Source organism: Aegilops tauschii, chromosome 3 (genome assembly GCF_002575655.3).
Source record: "Aegilops tauschii subsp. strangulata cultivar AL8/78 chromosome 3, Aet v6.0, whole genome shotgun sequence".
Lineage (NCBI taxonomy): Eukaryota > Viridiplantae > Streptophyta > Magnoliopsida > Poales > Poaceae > Aegilops > Aegilops tauschii.
Genome location: NC_053037.3, coordinates 457,781,098 through 457,798,687, shown reverse-complemented (window position 1 = coordinate 457,798,687; position 17,590 = coordinate 457,781,098). Strand labels below are relative to the sequence as shown.

Here is a 17,590-nt window from a genome sequence, read left to right as displayed (position 1 = left end):
ACGGCTTGAAATCTTCTAGAAGGAAAAACGGATAGGAACCTTTCAAGAAGGTTCGTAACAGAATGCCTGTGCATACTGTCATAATGGGTCGGATACTAGTGTTGCATGCGGCTATTTGAACGTCTATACCCTTTGCACTACGTTGCGCGGATACTTTAGAAAGTACGCGTATCCAGCCGGATACTGCCCCGATACAGCTCGGTACGTATTCCTTGATTTTTTTATTTAAAAAGGAAATAATGTTTGATACTCCTCGGATACTGCTGCAATACATTTTGGATATGTGAAACCCCTTGTTCTATGTGAAATCCCCTCTACAGCAAAGGCGCACTTTTTTTAACACCACCTCTTATATTGATTAATCACAAGAGACGATATAATCGTTCATTACAGAATTCACCACACAGGGCGGAACATCATTAACAAGAATACCATCTGATCTATTGTCAAAGCAAAACTTTGCAATTAAATGTGCTACCCCATTGGCCGAACAGCTAATCTTATTAATATGTAAACTATTAATCAGCTTTGAGATACTCATTGCTTCCTTCTTCAAATCGAACAAAGAGGACCAGTCAAAAAACTCATTTGCAAGGGACGCAGCAGCAAACGCACAGTCAGTCTCTAAAATTATAGGATTGTGAAGAGTAATACCTATATACAGACCGGCAATGCATGCTCTTAGCTCCGCTTCCTCCACACTTTTACAACATCCAATAAAATCCCAAGAAGATATAATGACATTCCCAGACGAATCTCTGGCCACCACACCCACACTTGCAGCGATGATGCTCTCCACAAAGCTTGCGTCGACATTTATCTTGATATAACCCGGTGGTGGGGCCTTCCAATCCGTCTTAGCCCCCACCATATTAGGGGCAGTTCTTAGACCATGCATCAGATCTTCAAAAGGCGCACCTTTTGAAGATTCTTAACATTGGGGTGAGCTCATGTCAAAAGGTGACTATCGATGTTCTTGTTCAGTTGAAAGGTGAGCAAGAGAGAGCCGATGTACTGAGTGAGAGCAGCAAACCTAGGGAAATCTCATTGCCAACTGATGGAAGTGAACCAAGTGCAAGAAAAAAGGAGGGGTAATCCTATTGAGGCATGCTTTGACATGGAAGCTCCTTTTTCATATTTTTAATAATTAACATATATATAAACATATTCCCGTATCCTAGTTTGTAGAAAATTGGCATATCGAGCGTATCCCTGTATCATGTATACAATACATATCCACGCACGTAGCCTTTGCATGCGGCTATTTGATCGTGTTGACTTGAAAGAAAAAAAAGCCGGATGTATATGGCTAACATTGGATGTCGTTCTTCTGCATCCGTGTCCGCGGATGGATGCGGGAGGAAATTTACGGGTTGTCGTTGAAGATGCCTTTACCTATCAAAACAAATGCATGCATGTTTAACACTAGCACTGCTCTTTTGAACAACAACACAGCAGGGCACTAGTCATTACGGGCGTGTTTGGTTGCCGTAGTCTACAATAGCTGCATTGCATAGCCTTCTCAACTCAGCCTGGCTATGCAAATGCAGCCTCAAATGCATCATCTGCAAGTTGTTTGGTTGCCTGTATGCCCTCTTGTGTGCATGGGCAGAACCACACTGCCTGGTGTTTGGTTGCCTGCATGTTAGTGGACAAACCCAAGACATGGTGTTGGTTGTATGCAACGCCTAGTGTGCGGTAACCTCTTTGGCTAGTTGGTGAGGTTACCAGCACACTTCGGCACAACCATGTACCACACATCATAAGCAGAGCAGAGTATAAACAGAGCATCAACTACTTAACAGAATAGTTCAGATAACATAGTACCACACATCATAACGATAGTTCAAACAGTTCAACGCATAAACCATAAAGCAGACTCGATAGTACATAGGAAGGAGGTGCCCCGGCCGTAGTCCTTGGCGGCGAAGGCTTCGTCGTGCTTCCCGCACTTGTTGACAACCTCAATGCCATCATCGTCGAAGATGATGACCTTGAGGGTGACGGGAGTCAGGAGCTTGAACGTCACCATGTAGCCGATCTTGATCTGATGAACGACGGCGTAGGTGGCCCAACCTTGATCCAGGGTCACCCTGTCGTTCATCAGCTTCACCGTCACCTTCCAGGAGCAGTTGGTGTTGTTCCTGAGCTTAAACTCCGTCGGCACCGTGACGAAGTGCTTGGTGAAGTCCAGGGGCATGGGGATGCACTCAAACTTCGGTGCAAGGACGACCTTGCAGAAGTGAGTTGGTCCACCCTCTTCATGGTAGTGGTCGTAGTTGCGGCGCTTGCTGCTGCGGTGCTCCTCCATGCGCTCATCGTCGCCAACCTCAGGCGTCTTTGGTTCTTCCTCGACGGTGGGCGGCAGCACCACCTCGGGCACTGGATGAACCGGCTGCTTGCCCTTGTTGTCAACGGCCGGGAGCACCTCCGTGCCCATCTCATTGCTCTCCTCGGTCTGCAAACAATTCATGGAGTCAGGCATAGCACGGAGTTCATGGCTTATTGAAGAGCACGTAGTTAAAACGGCATGACTATCACTCTTCCTCCTCTCCATCGCGCCTATATTTACTCACCCTGCCCACCACTACTTACCCACCCCTCTCTTCTCTCACTATCAACCTTCCTCCTCTCCATCGCCATGAGCTCCAGCTCCAGCTCCAACGCCAACCCCTTCCCTTGGTGTATTGGCTGGAGGGCCTTCTTCCTCGGGTGGTCAGTTGGTGACCGCACCAAGTTTGAGAACACCATGGAGGTGTGCTCGAACTTCGGCTCCATGCCTGACTGAAAGAAATATGCCCTAGAGGCAATAATAAAGTTGTTATTTATATTTCCTTATATCATGATAAATGTTTATTATTCATGCTAGAATTGTATTAACCAGAAACTTAGTACATGTGTGAATACATAGACAAACAGAGTGTCCCTAGTATGCCTCTACTTGACTAGCTCGTTAATCAAAGATGGTTAAGTTTCCTAGCCATGGACATGTGTTGTCATTTGATGAATGGGATCACATCATTAGAGAATTATGTGATGGACAAGACCCGTCCGTTAGCTTAGCACTATGATCGTTTAGTTTGTTGCTATTGCTTTCTTCATGACTTATACATGTTCCTATGACTATGAGATTATGCAACTCCCGAATACCGGAGGAACACTTAGTGTGCTATCAAACGTCACAACGTAACTGGGTGATTATAAAGATGCTCTACAATTGTCTCTGATGGTGTTTGTTGAGTTGGCATAGATCGAGATTAGGATTTGTCACTCTGTGTATCGGAGATCTCCGGGCCCTCTCGGTAATGCACATCACTATAAACCTTGCAAGCAATGTGACTAATGAGTTAGTTGCAGGATGATGCATTACAGAACAAGTAAAGAGACTTCCCGGTAACGAGATTGAACTAGGTATGAGGATACTGACGATCGAATCTCGGGCAAGTAACATACCGATGACAAAGGGAACAATGTATGTTGTTATGCGGTTTGACCGATAAAGATCTTCGTAGAATATGTAGGAGCCAATATGAGCATCCAGTTTCCACTATTGGTTATTGACCGGAGATGTGTCTCGGTCATGTCTACATAGTTCTCGAACCCGTAGGGTCCGCACGCTTAACGTTCGATGACGATTTGTATGATGAGTTATGTGATTTGATGTACCGAAGTTTGTTCGGAGTCCCGGATGAGATCACGGAAATGACGAGAATCTCGAAATGGTCGAGAGGTAAAGATTCATATATTCGAAGGTTGCATTCGGACATCGGAATGGTTCCGAGTGATTCGGGCATTTTTCCGTAGTACCGGGAGGTTACCGGAACCCCCCGGGGAAAGATATGGGCCTTATGGGACATAGGAGGGAGGCTAACCAGCCCACAAGGGGCTGGTGCGCCCCCCACAAGGGAGGAGGCCGAATTTGACTTGGGAAGGGGGCGCCACCCCCCTTTCCTTCTCCTACTCCCTCTCCTTCCCCTTTTTCCCCTCCGGTAGAAGGAAAAAAAGGGTGGGGCTGAATCCTACTAGGACTGCAGTCCTAGTAGGACTCCCCTCTCCCTGGCGCGCCCCTTGTTGGCCGGCCTCCTCCTCCCCTCCTTTATATACGGGGGTAGGGGGCACCCCAAAAGAACAACATGCAATCTCTTAGCCGTGTGCGGTGCCCCCCTCCACAGTTTTACACCTCGGTCATATCGTCGTAGTGCTTAGGTGAATCCCTGCGCCGGTAACTTCATCATCACCGTCATCACGCCGTCGTGCTGACGGAACTCTCCCTCGGCCTCAACTGGATCAAGAGTACGAGGGACGTCATCGAGCTGAACATGTGCTGAACACGGAGGTGTCGTACGTTCGGTGCTAGGATCGGTCGGATCGTGAAGACGTACGACTACATCAACCGCGTTGATATAACGCTTCCGCTTTCGGTCTACGTGGGTACGTGGACACACTCTCCCCGCTCGTTGCTATGCATCACATAGATAGATCTTGCGTGATCGTAGGTAAACATTTTGAAATACTGCGTTCCCCAACAGTGGCATCCCAGCCAGGTCTATGAGTAGATGTTATATGCACGAGTAGAACACAAAGAGTTGTGGGCGATAATAGTCATACTGCTTACCACCATGTCATTTTTTGATTCGGCGGTATTGTTGGATGAAGCGGCCGGACCGACATTACGCGTACGCTTACGCGAGACTGGTTCTACCGACGTGCTTCGCACACAGGTGGCTGGCGGGTGTCAGTTTCTCCAACTTTAGTTGAATCGAGTGTGACTACGCCCGGTCCTTGTTGAAGGTTAAAACAGCACACTTGACGAAAAATCATCGTGGCTTTGATGCATAGGTAAGAACGGTTCTTGCTCAGCCCGTAGCAGCCACGTAAAACTTGCAACAACAAAGTAGAGGACGTCTAACTTGTTTTTGCAGGGCATGTTGTGATGTGATATGGTCAAGACATGATGCTAAATTTTATTGTATGAGATGATCATGTTTTGTAACAGAGTTATCGGCAACTGGCAGGAGCCATATGGTTGTCGCTTTATTGTATGCAATGCAATCGCCCTGTAATTGTTTTTACTTTATCACTAAGCGGTAGCGATAGTCGTAGAAGCAATAGTTGGCGAGACGACAATGATGCTACGATGGAAATCAAGGTGTCACGCCAGTGACGATTGTGATCATCACGGTGCTTTGGAGATGGAGATCAAAGTCACAAGACGATGATGGCCATATCATATCACTTATATTGATTGCATGTGATGTTTATCCTTTATGCATCTTATTTTGCTTAGTTCGGCGGTAGCATTATAAGATGATCTTGTTGGGGAACGTAGTAATTTCAAAAAAATTCCTACGCACACGCAAGATCATGGTGATGCATAGCAGCAAGAGGGCAGAGTGTTGTCCACGTACCCTCGTAGACTGAAAGCGGAAGCGTTGGAACAACGCGGTTGATGTAGTCGTATGTCTTTACGATCCGACCGATACAAGTACCGAACGCACGGCACCTCCGAGTTCAGCACACGTTCAACTCGATGACGTCCCACGAACTCCGATCTAGCAGAGCTTCGAGGGAGAGTTCCATCAGCACGACGGCGTGATGACGATGACGATGTTGCTACTGACGCAGGGCTTCGCCTAAGCACCGCTACGATATTACTGAGGTGGATTATGGTGGAGGGGGGCACCGCACACGGCTAAGAGATCAATGATCAATTGTTGTGTCTCAAAGGGGTGCCTCCCTCCCCGTATATAAAGGAGTGGAGGAGGGGGAGGGGCCGGCCCCCTATGGCGCGCCCCATGAGGAGTCCTACTCCCACCGGGAGTAGGACTCCCCCCTTCCAAGTAGGAGTAGGAGAGGAGGGAAGGGAGAGAGGAAGAGAAGGAAAGGGGGGCGCCCCCCCTCCTCCTTGTCCAATTCGGACTAGAGGGGGAGGGGGCGGGCGGCTGCCCTGGCCGCCCCTCCTCTTCTCCCACTAGGGCCCAATAGGCCCAATAAACTCCCCGGGGGGTTCCGGTAACCCCCCGGTACTCCGGTATATGTCCGAAACCTCCCGAAACACTTCCGGTGTCCGAACATAGTCGTCCAATATATCGATCTGTACGTCTCGACCATTTCGAGACTCCTCGTCATGTCCGTGATCATATCCGGGACTCCGAACTACCTTCGGTACATCAAAACACAAAAACTCATAATACCGATCGTCACCGAACTTTAAGCATGCGGACCCTACGGGTTCGAGAACTATGTAGACATGACTGAGACACGTCTCCGGTCAATAACCAATAGCAGAACCTGGATGCTCATATTGGCTCCCACATATTCTACGAAGATCTTTATCGGTCAAACCGCATAACAACATACGTTGTTCCCTTTGTCATCGGTATGTTACTTGCCCGAGATTCGATCGTCGGTATCTTAATACCTAGTTCAATCTCGTTACCGGCAAGTCTCTTTACTCGTTCCGTAATACATCATCCCGCAACTAACTCATTAGTTACAATGCTTGCAAGGCTTATAGTGACGTGCATTACCGAGAGGGCCCAGAGATACCTCTCCGACAATCGGAGTGACAAATCCTAATCTCGATCTATGCCAACTCAACAAGTACCTTCGGAGACACATGTAGAGCACCTTTATAATCACCCAGTTACGTTGTGACGTTTGGTAGCACACAAAGTGTTCCTCCGGTTTTCGGGAGTTGCATAATCTCATAGTCATAGGAACATGTATAAGTCATGAAGAAAGCAATAGCAACATACTAAACGATCAAGTGCCAAGCTAACGGAATGGGTCAAGTCAATCACACCATTCTCTAATGATGTGATCCCGTTTATCAAATGACAACTCATGTCTATGATTAGGAAACATAGCCATCTTTGACAAACGAGCTAGTCAAGTAGAGGCATACTAGTGACACTCTGTTTGTCTATGTATTCACACATGTATTATGTTTCCGATTAATACAATTCTAGCATGAATAATAAACATTTATCATGAAATAAGGAAATAAATAATAACTTTATTATTGCCTCTAGGGCATATTTCCTTCAGATCTCTCACAAAATTTCAAGGTATAAGTGTTCTCCCTGAGTATGCACCATTGCTACTGTTCGTCGTGCCGAGACACCACGTGATGATCGGGTGTGATAAGCTCTACGTTCACATACAACGGGTGCAAGCTAGTTTTGCACACGCAGAATACTCAGGTTAAACTTGACGAGCCTAGCATATGCAGATATGGACTCGGAACACTGAGACTGAAAGGTCGAGCTTGAATCATATAGTAGATATGATCAACATAGTGATGTTCACCATTGAAAACTACTCCATCTCACGTGATGATCGGACATGGTTTAGTTGATTTGGATCACGTGATCATTTAGATGACTAGAGGGGTGTCTAAGTGGGAGTTCTTAAGTAATATGATTAATTGAACTTTAATTTATCATGAACTTAGTCCTGATAGTATTTGCATAACCATGTTGTAGATCAATAGCTCGCGATGTAGCTCCCCGTTTATTTTTGATATGTTCCTAGAGAAAAATAAGTTGAAAGATGATAATAGCAATGATGCGGATTTGGTCCGTGATCTGAGGATTATCCTCATTGTTGCATAGAAGAATTATGTCCTTGATGCACCGCTAGGTGGCAGAACTATTGCAGGAGCGATGCAGACATTATGAACATTTGGCAAGCTTGGTATGATGACTACTTGATAGTTTAGTGCACCATGCTTTATGGCTTACAACCGGGACTTCAAAAACGTTTTTAACGCCACGGAGCATATGAGATGTTCCAAGAGCTGAAATTGGTATTTCAGACTCATGCCCGAGTCGAGAGGTATGAGACCTCTGACAAGTACTTTGCCTACCAGATGGAGGAGAATAGCTCAACCAGTGAGCATGTGCTCAGATTGTGTGAGTACTACAATCGCTTGAATCAAGTGGGAGTTAATCTTCCAGATAAAATAGTGATTGACAGAGTTCTCTAGCCACTATCACGAAGTTACTGGAAATTTGTGATGAACTATAATATGCAAGGGATGATGAAAACGATTCCCGAGCTCTTCATGATGCTGAAATCGACGAAGGTAGAAATCAAGAAAAGCATCAAATGTTGATGGTTGACAACACCACTAGTTTCAAGTAAAAGGGCAAGGGAAAGAAAGGGAACTTCAAGAAGAATGGCAAGCAAGTTGGCACTCCATGAAGAAGCCCAAAGCTAGACCCAAGTCTGAAACTGAGTGCTTCTACTGCGAAGGAAATGGTCACTGGAAGCGGAACTGCCCCAAATACTTGGCGGATAAGAAGTATGGCAAAGTGAACAAAAGTATATACGATATACATGTTATTGATGTGTACTTTACTAGTGTTCATAGTAGCCCCTGGGTATTTGATACTGGTTCAGTTGCTATGATTAGTAACTCGAAACAGGAGTTACAAAATGAACAAAGACTAGTTGAGGGCAAGGTGACGATGTGTGTTGGAAGTGATTCCAAGGTTGATAAGATCACCTTCACACACTCCCTTTACCTTCGGGATTAGTATTGAACCTAAAATAAATGTTATTTGGTGTTTGTGTTGAGCATATATGAGTGGATCATGTTTATTGCAATACAGTTATTCATTGAAGTCAAAGAATAATTGTTATTCTGTTTACATGAATAAAACCTTCTATGGTCATACACCCAAGGTGAATGGTTTATTGAATCTCGATCGTAGTGATACACATATTCATAATATTGATGCCAAAAGATGCAAAGTTGATAATGATAGTGCAACATATTTGTGGCACTGTCGTTTAGGTCATATTGGTGTAAAGCGCATGAAGAAACTCCATGCTGATGGGTTTTTTCAATCACTTGATTATGAATCACTTGATGCTTGCGAACCATGCCTCATGGGCAAGATGACTAAGACTCTGTTCTCCGGAACAATGGAGCGAGCAACTGACTTATTGGAAATAATACATACTGACGTATGTGATCCGATGAGTGTTAAGGCTTGCGGCGGGTATCGTTATTTTCTGACCTTCACAGATGATTGGAGAAGATATGGGTATATCTACTTGATGAAACATAAGTCTGAAACATTTGAAAAGTTCAAAGAATTTCAGAGTAAACTGGAGAATCATCGTAACAAGAAAATAAAGTTTCTACGATTTGATCGCAGAGGCGAATATTTGAGTTACGAGTTTGGTCTTCAATTAAAACAACGTGGAATAGTTTCACAAACTCATGCCACCGGGAACACCACAACATAATGGTGTGTCCGAACATCATAACCATACTTTATTGGATATAGTGCAATCTATGATGTCTCTTACCGATTTACCACTATCGTTTTGGGGTTATGCATTAGAGACAGCTACATTCACGTTAAATAGGGCACTGTCTAATCCGTTGAGATGACACCGTATGAACTATGGTTTGGCAAGAAAGCTGTCGTTTCTTAAAAGTTTGGGGTGACGATGCTTATGTGAAAAAGTTCCAACCTGATAAGCTCAAACCCAAATCGGAGAAGTACGTCTTCATAGAATACCCAAAAGAAACTGTTGGGTACACCTTCTATCACAGATCCGAAGGAAAGATCTTTGTTGCTAAGAATGGATCCTTTCTAGAGAAGGAGTTTCTCTCGAAAGAAGTGAGTGGGAGGAAAGTAGAACTTGATGAGGTAGTTGTACCTTCTCTTGAATTGGAAAGTAGCTCATCACAGAAAACCGTTCCCGTGATGCCTACACCAACTAGTGAGGAAGCTAATGATAATGATCATGAAACTTCGGATCAAGTTACTACCGAACCTCGTAGGTCAACCAGAGCACGTTCCGCACCAGAGTGGTACGGTAATCCTGTTCTGGAAGTCATGTTACCAGACCATGATGAACCTACGAACTATGAGGAAGCGATGATGAGCCCAGATTCCGCGAAATGGCTTAAGGCCATGAAATCTGAGATAGGATCCATGTATAAGAACAAAGTATGGGCTTTGGTTGATTTGCCCGATGATCGGCAAGCCATAGAAAATAAATGGATCTTCAAGAGGAAGACGGACGCTGATAGTATTGTTACTATCTACAAAGCTAGACTTGTCAAAAAAGGTTTTTGACAAAGTTCAAGGTGTTGACTACGATGAGATTTTATCACTCGTAGCGATGCTTAAGTCTGTCCGAATCATGTTAGCAATTGCCACATTTTATGAAATCTGGCAAATGGATGTCAAAACTACATTCCTTAATGGATTTTTAAAGAAGAGTTGTATATGATGCAACCAGAAGGTTTTGTTGATCCTAAAGGTACTAACAAAATGTGCAAGCTCCAGAGATACATCTATGGACTGGTGCAAGCATCTCGAAGTTGGAATATATGCTTTGATGAGTTGATCAAAGCATATAGTTTTATACAGACTTGCGATAAAGCCTGTATTTACAAGAAAGTGAGTTGGAGCACTACAACCTTTCTGATAAGTATATGTGAATGACATGTTGTTGATCGGAAATGATGTAGAATTTTTCGGAAAGCATAAAGGAGTGTTTGAAAGGAGTTTTTCAAAGAAAGACCTCGATGAAGCTGCTTACATATTGAGCATCAAGATCTATAGAGATAGATCAAGACACTTGATAAGTTTTTTCAATGAGTACATACCTTGAATTTTTTTTGAAGTAGTTCAAAATGGAAAAGTCAAAGAAGGAGTTCTTGCCTGTGTTGCAAGGTGTAAAGTTGAGTAAGACTCAAAGCCCGACCACGGCAGAAGATAAAAAGAGAATGAAAGTAATTCCCTATGCCTCAGCCATAGGTTCTATAAAGTGTGCCATGCTGTGTACCAGACCTATTGTATACCCTGCACTGAGTTTGACAAGGGAGTACAATAGTGATCTAGGAGTAGATCACTGGACAGCGGTGAAAATTATCTTTAGTGGAATAAGGATATGTTTCTCGGTTATGGAGGTCACAAAAAGTTCGTCGTAAAGGGTTACGTCGATGCAATATTTGACACTGATCCGGATGACTCTAAGTCTCAATCTGGATACATATTGAAAGTGGGAGCAATTAGCTAGAGTAGCTCCGTGCAGAGCATTGTAGACATAGAAATTTGCAAAATACATACGGATCTGAATGTGGCAGACCCATTGACTAAAACCTCTCTGACAAGCAAAACATGATCACACCTTAGTACTCTTTGGGTGTTATTCACATGGCGATGTGAACTAGATTACTGACTCTAGTAAACCCTTTGGGTGTTGGTCACATGGTGATGTGAACTATGGGTGTTAATCACATGGTGATGTGAACTATTGGTGTCAAATCACATGACGATGCGAACTAGATTATTGACTCTAGTGCAAGTGGGAGACTGAAGGAAATATGCCCTAGAGGCAATAATAAAGTTGTTATTTATATTTCCTTATATCATGATAAATGTTTATTATTCATGCTAGAATTGTATTAACCGGAAACTTAGTACATGTGTGAATACATAGACAACCAGAGTGTCCCTAGTATGCCTCTACTTGACTAGCTCGTTAATCAAAGATGGTTAAGTTTCCTAGCCATGGACATGTGTTGTCATTTGATGAATGGGATCACATCATTAGAGAATTATGTGATGGACAAGACCCGTCCGTTAGCTTAGCACTATGATCGTTTAGTTTGTTGCTATTGCTTTCTTCATGACTTATACATGTTCCTATGACTATGAGATTATGCAACTCCCGAATACCGGAGGAACACTTAGTGTGCTATCAAACGTCACAACGTAACTGGGTGATTATAAAGATGCTCCACAGTTGTCTCTGATGGTGTTTGTTGAGTTGGCATAGATCGAGATTAGGATTTGTAACTCCGTGTATCGGAGATCTCTGGGCCCTCTCGGTAATGCACATCACTATAAACCTTGCAAGCAATGTGACTAATGAGTTAGTTGCAGGATGATGCATTACGGAATGAGTAAAGAGACTTGCCAGTAACGAGATTGAACTAGGTATGATGATACCGACGATTGAATCTCGGGCAAGTAACATACCGATGACAAAGGGAACAACGTATGTTGTTATGCGGTTTGACCAATAAAGATCTTCGTAGAATATGTCGGAGCCAATATGAGCATCCAGGTTCCACTATTGGTAACTGACCAGAGATGTGTCTCAGTCATGTCTACATAGTTCTCGAACCCGTAGGGTCCGCACGCTTAACGTTCGATGACGATTTGTATTATGAGTTATGTGATTTGATGTGCCGAAGTTTGTTCGGAGTCCCGGATGAGATCACGGAAATGACGAGGAGTCTCGAAATGGTCGAGAGGTAAAGATTCATATATTCGAAGGTTGCATTCGGACATCGGAATGGTTCCGAGTGATTCGGGCATTTTTTCGGAGTACCGGGAGGTTACCGGAACCCCCCAGGGAAAGATATGGGCCTTATGGGCCATAGGAGGGAGGCTAACCAGCCCACAAGGGGCTGGTGCGCCCCCACAAGGGAGGAGGCCAAATTGTAATTGGGAAGGCGGCGCCACCCCACTTTCCTTCTCCTACTCCCTCTCCTTCCCCTTTTTCCCCTTCGGTAGAAGGAAAAAAGGGTGGGGCCGAATCCTACTAGGACTGGAGTCCTAGTAGGACTCCCCTCTCCCTGGCGCGCCCCTTGTTGGCCGGCCTCCTCCTCCCCTCCTTTATATACGGGGGCAGGGGCACCCCAAAAGAACAACAGACAATCTCTTAGCCGTGTGCGGTGCCCCCCTCCACAGTTTTACACCTCGGTCATATTGTCGTAGTGCTTAGGCGAAGCCCTGCGCCGGTAACTTCATCATCATTGTCACCACGCCGTCGTGCTGACGGAACTCTCCCTCAGCCTCAACTGGATCAAGAGTACGAGGGACATCATCGAGCTGAATGTGTGCTGAACACGGAGGTGCCGTACGTTCGGTGCTAGGATCGGTCGGATCGTGAAGACGTACGACTACATCAACTGCGTTGATAAAAGGCTTCTGCTTTTGGTCTACGAGGGTACATGGACACACTCTCCCCGCTCATTGCTATGCATCACATAGATAGATCTTGTGTGATCGTAGGTAAAATTTTTGAAATACTGTGTTCCCAACACTGACATGCAGAAGGAATCTGATGCAGTGCTCATGAGGGCCACTGCACAAGAGTTGAAGACGCTGATTCCTGACCCAGCGAAGGGTGCAATGGCAGTCGACATCATTCGCTGGGCCATGAATCAGGCTGTCTCCGACGTCGCTAAACAGAGGAAGAAGTGGTCCAAGTACAAGAACTACTGGGCTCCTTATGACCGCCGTGCCGCAGTGTACTGGGAGACGGCAATGGTGCCACCGGCGGTCATCGGTGGGGAGCCTAAGGAGGAGGAAGAACCGGTGCAAATGCCAGTGAGGGTGCCGGAGCTAGGCCGTCATTCCTGGCAGATCGACCTCGACTCCGCCGAGGACGACGATGACCACCCGCCGCCCCGCACGGCGATGGACAAGAAGATGAAGGCCAGCCACTCGACCCGCCGCTCCGCACGCCACGGTTAGCCAGTGTCTGTTGTGTACCCCCAATCCCCCTTCTACTCCATCCGCATCTACCTCTATTCAGATCTTGCATGAACTAGTATGAACTGTCATGCTTATCTACCTCTATTCCCCATTCCCCTCTCCGCCGTGGATCGAATCTACCGCCGGATCGAACGCCAAAAAGTAGTGCATGACAAACAGAAAAGTGCTTACCGCCATTGCCACGGGCCAGGCGATGATCCGCTCACCGGTGATGGAGTCCGGTGGTATTCTTGCTCTCCTCCGATCCGCCGCCGCCGGTGAGAGTTGGGAGAGTAGCGGAGAGCAGGGAGAGGGAGCAGTGAGGGGCGCTGAGGCTAATAACTGCCGGCGCTTCGGGAAGCAACGCAGCTTCTCGAGCGTGGCCGCGCGCGTCCAGCTGCCGCCGCCCACGTGCACCGCTCGGGCCTGGCTCTGGAGAAACTGCCAATTCGAGCGTTCCCAGGGAGCCAGGTGTCATGGGAATAAGTCTGACAGTAGAATGGGGGGTAGATAGGAGGAGGCAAGATCCTAGCTATGGTGAGGTTGTGCACGCAAGATTTACGAGTTCAGGCCCTTCTCGGAGGAAGTAACAACCCTACATCTCGGTGCCCGGAGGCTCGGTCGATTGGATTATGCGTGAAGTTACAGGGGGTGCGAACCCTTGTACCAGAGGAGGGGGGTGGCTTATATAGAGTGCGCCAGGACCCCAGCCATCCCACGTTACAAGGGGTTCAATGTACATAAAGGTACGACGTTACTGGTAACGCCAGCAATAAAGGCATATAAATGATCATTAAGACTACGGAGTGAACGCCTGACCATTGCCATTCTGAGTGACTTTAGATCTTCTGTCTTCTGAGTGATTCCTGATGTGGTCGAGTGAGTATATCCTGGTCGAATGGAATTGAAACCCGAGTGAAATGCTTCTGGTCAAGTGGGTTGCACTCTCGGTAGATGCTGCTGTACTTTGAATGTCTTTGACTTTAGGGCAGTGTCCTTGGGAAGGGTGTCTAGGTCAGGCTCATTACCCTACCCTAGGTACATGTCATCGTCATTAGCCCCCGAATGGATCGGGGTCCGAGTGGAGAAGGTGTTGAGTTGATTCCGGCCCAAATTTTATACTTCAGGGGCATTTTTACCTGGGTCGGTGAACCATGCTAAAACATTCGACTCCATTTTCAGTCACCTTGATCCATTCAGAGTTTGTCAAGTGAACTTATGCAGACGCGCTTTGAGTGTTGAAGCGGTATGAAATCTTTGGCGCGATTGGTTGCGCTGCCGTTCCCGGATCTCACGGGATTCGAAATTTGGAGAAGCGCGCGGGACGGAGGACACCGCAGTAAACGGAATAGATTAGGCAGGGACGCCTCGATCCTCGTGCTGCTTTTTTCGCCATGTACTGGGCGCGCGACTGTTGCAGGATTTGACAGGATCTCTTGGCCCCACCCGTCAGCTGACGATGACATGTACCTAGGGTAAGGCAATAGACCTGATCTAAGTACCCTACCTAAGGACACTGCCTTACTGCCAAGGACATTCAAAGGACAGCAGATTCTATGGACTAAAATCACCACATGATACAACCCACTCGACTGAGAGTTCCACTCGGACGAGCCAATTCCATTCGACAAGAGTATGCTCACTCGACCATATCAGGAATCACTCGGAGTATAGAAGATCTAAGGTCACTCTGAATGACAACGATCAGGCGTTCACTCCGTAGTCTTAATGATCATTTATATGACTTTAATGGTCCTATCTTTATGTACATTGAACCATGTGTAACTGAGGGCCGGAGGGGTTTGGCAAACTCTATATAAGCCACCCCCCCTCCTCAGGCACAAGGGTTCGCACCCCCTGTAACTTCACGCATAATCCAATCGTCCGAGCTCCCGAGCACCGAGACATAGGGTTGTTACTTCCACTGACAAGGGCCTGAACTCATAAATCTTGCATGCACAACTTCACCATAGCTAGGATCTTGCCTCCTCATACCTACCACCATTCTACTGTCGGGCTTAGAACCACGACAGTCGGCGCCCACCTTGGGGCCGGTGTCTTAGCGACTTTCTGGTGGGGTTGCAGTTTTTTCGATTCCCATCGTCATGGTTTCAGGCGGTGGATTGGCCGAGGGCCGCGAGATCCGTCTCGGTGCGCTCGTCTTCATCGTCGACGACTCCGCCTGGCTCCAGGAGGCCCCCCTCGATGTCGAGACACTCCCCATCTGCGGGGCGACGCACTTTCGTGCATGCGTTCGCGGCGTCCTTCTGCGGCAGCCGTCGACCCAGTATCGGTTGGCTCCCGCGGTTTCTTCGCTTCCCGCTATTAGCTGCCGCAAGTGATACGATCGCTCACGGCTTCAGCGGTGGGTGAAACACGCGGTGGCACGCCAGTTGGCCACCCCCCAAGTCGCGGCAATCGAGCCTGACGAATCACTCTACGGCCTGTTCAATCTGTCGGCTGGCTCCGTCGAGACCTTGTCCGAGTGCGATAGCAGCGATCCTGCGGTAGAAGTCCTGATGGTCGACTCACCGCGCAGCCCCCCTGGCATGCATTGCAACGGTGGCGGCGATGGCGGCGGCGATCCGTCGCGCGTTCACGAAGAGTACCACCCCGAAACCCTTTCTTCACAGCAGAGGGAGGATCATCACCGCCACAACATGGAGGCGCTCCACACGCCCATCGTTGGAGAGACCTCTGAGGCTAGGGCCTTGGAGGAGGCGCGCCTGGCCACTTTGGTTGACCGCACCCGACTGGAGAACCTTCAGCATGCACTCGACGAGCATGCTCGGCAGCGGATCCGTGAGTCCAGTCGATGGCAGCGACAACTGTTCCCGCCTCAACCTTAGGTATACCGCACTCTGATTCAGAATCTTACAGCTGCAGCCCGTATAGCAGAGTCTATTCAGCTGTCCCAGTCAGAGGCTGGAAGAGGTTTGATGCAGATCTGAGCTTTACTCCGGGCAGCAGGAGAGCAGAACACAGCGGTGTCTCAGTCGCGGAACAGAATCCATAGCAAGTCTGTGGTGGCTGACACAGTCCAGTCGGCTCATAGCCCCAATGTCAATTCCACATTAGTGATTTCTGCTGACATTGAAAGCAAAAGTCGATTGAAGGTCATCAATAGAGAAGTAAACATGGTTGCTCCGGCAAAGCCAACATATTTGAAGTGGTCCAAGACTCCCATCACATTCGACTAGTCCGACCATCCTCCGCGTGTTGCCACCCCCGGAAGGCAAGCGTTGGTGGTTGACACGGTCGTTGGGGGCACCCGACTGACTAAAGTCTTGATGGATGGAGGCAGTGGCCTGAACATTCTGTATGCTGAGACCCTCTGAGGGATGGGCATTCCGATGTCCAAACTCAGCGAAAGCAACATGCGATTCCATGGAGTCATCCCTGGGAAGAAAGCCGATTCACTCGGCCAGATTACTCTTGATGTGGTTTTCGGTGATTCGACCAATTACTGTAAAGAAAAGTTGACATTTGAAGTTGGATTTTCATAGTGCGTATCATGCTATCCTGGGCAGGACCGCATATGCTCGTTTCATGGCTCGACCATGTTATGTGTACCTCAAGCTGAAGATGCCTGGCCCTAGGGGCGTGATTACAGTCACTAGCAATCAGCAGCGAGTAAAAGAGTGCCTCCAGAAGGGCTCAAAGACTGCCGATGAGCAAATGGCAGCAGTTGAAATGGAAGAATATCAGAAGAATGCAAATCCGAGTGATTTGTTGAGAGCTAAGAAGCCTGCTTCAGATTCTGCATTTAAGTCGTTTGGTGAAACAAAGGCAGTTCATATTCACCCGACTGATCCCAATGCTACTCCGACTCATATCTCAACAACGCTCGACAGCAAATAGGAAGAAGCGCTCATCTAGTTCCTCCGTGAGAACTGGGACATCTTTGCATGGAAACCTTCTGACATGCCGGGTGTGCCCAGGGGACTGGCTGAGCATCGTTTGCGAGTCGACCCAAAGGTAAAACCAGTCAAAGAGCATCTTCGACGGTCCGCCGTACAGAAGAGAAAAGCAATTGGCGAGGAAGTGGCTCGACTTCTGGCAGCTGA

The 17,590-nt window shown here is 47.1% G+C and overlaps 1 protein-coding gene across 1 annotated transcript; it reads left to right on the top strand.

The window, feature by feature from the left end:
• Nucleotides 1-17,072: 17,072 nt before the first annotated feature.
• LOC120975923 (uncharacterized) lies at nucleotides 17,073-17,384 on the top strand. The gene has a single exon (XM_040402678.1). The coding sequence runs from the start codon at nucleotides 17,073-17,075 to the stop codon at nucleotides 17,382-17,384; it is 312 nt and encodes a 103-aa protein (XP_040258612.1).
• The last annotated feature ends 206 nt before the right edge of the window (nucleotides 17,385-17,590 follow it).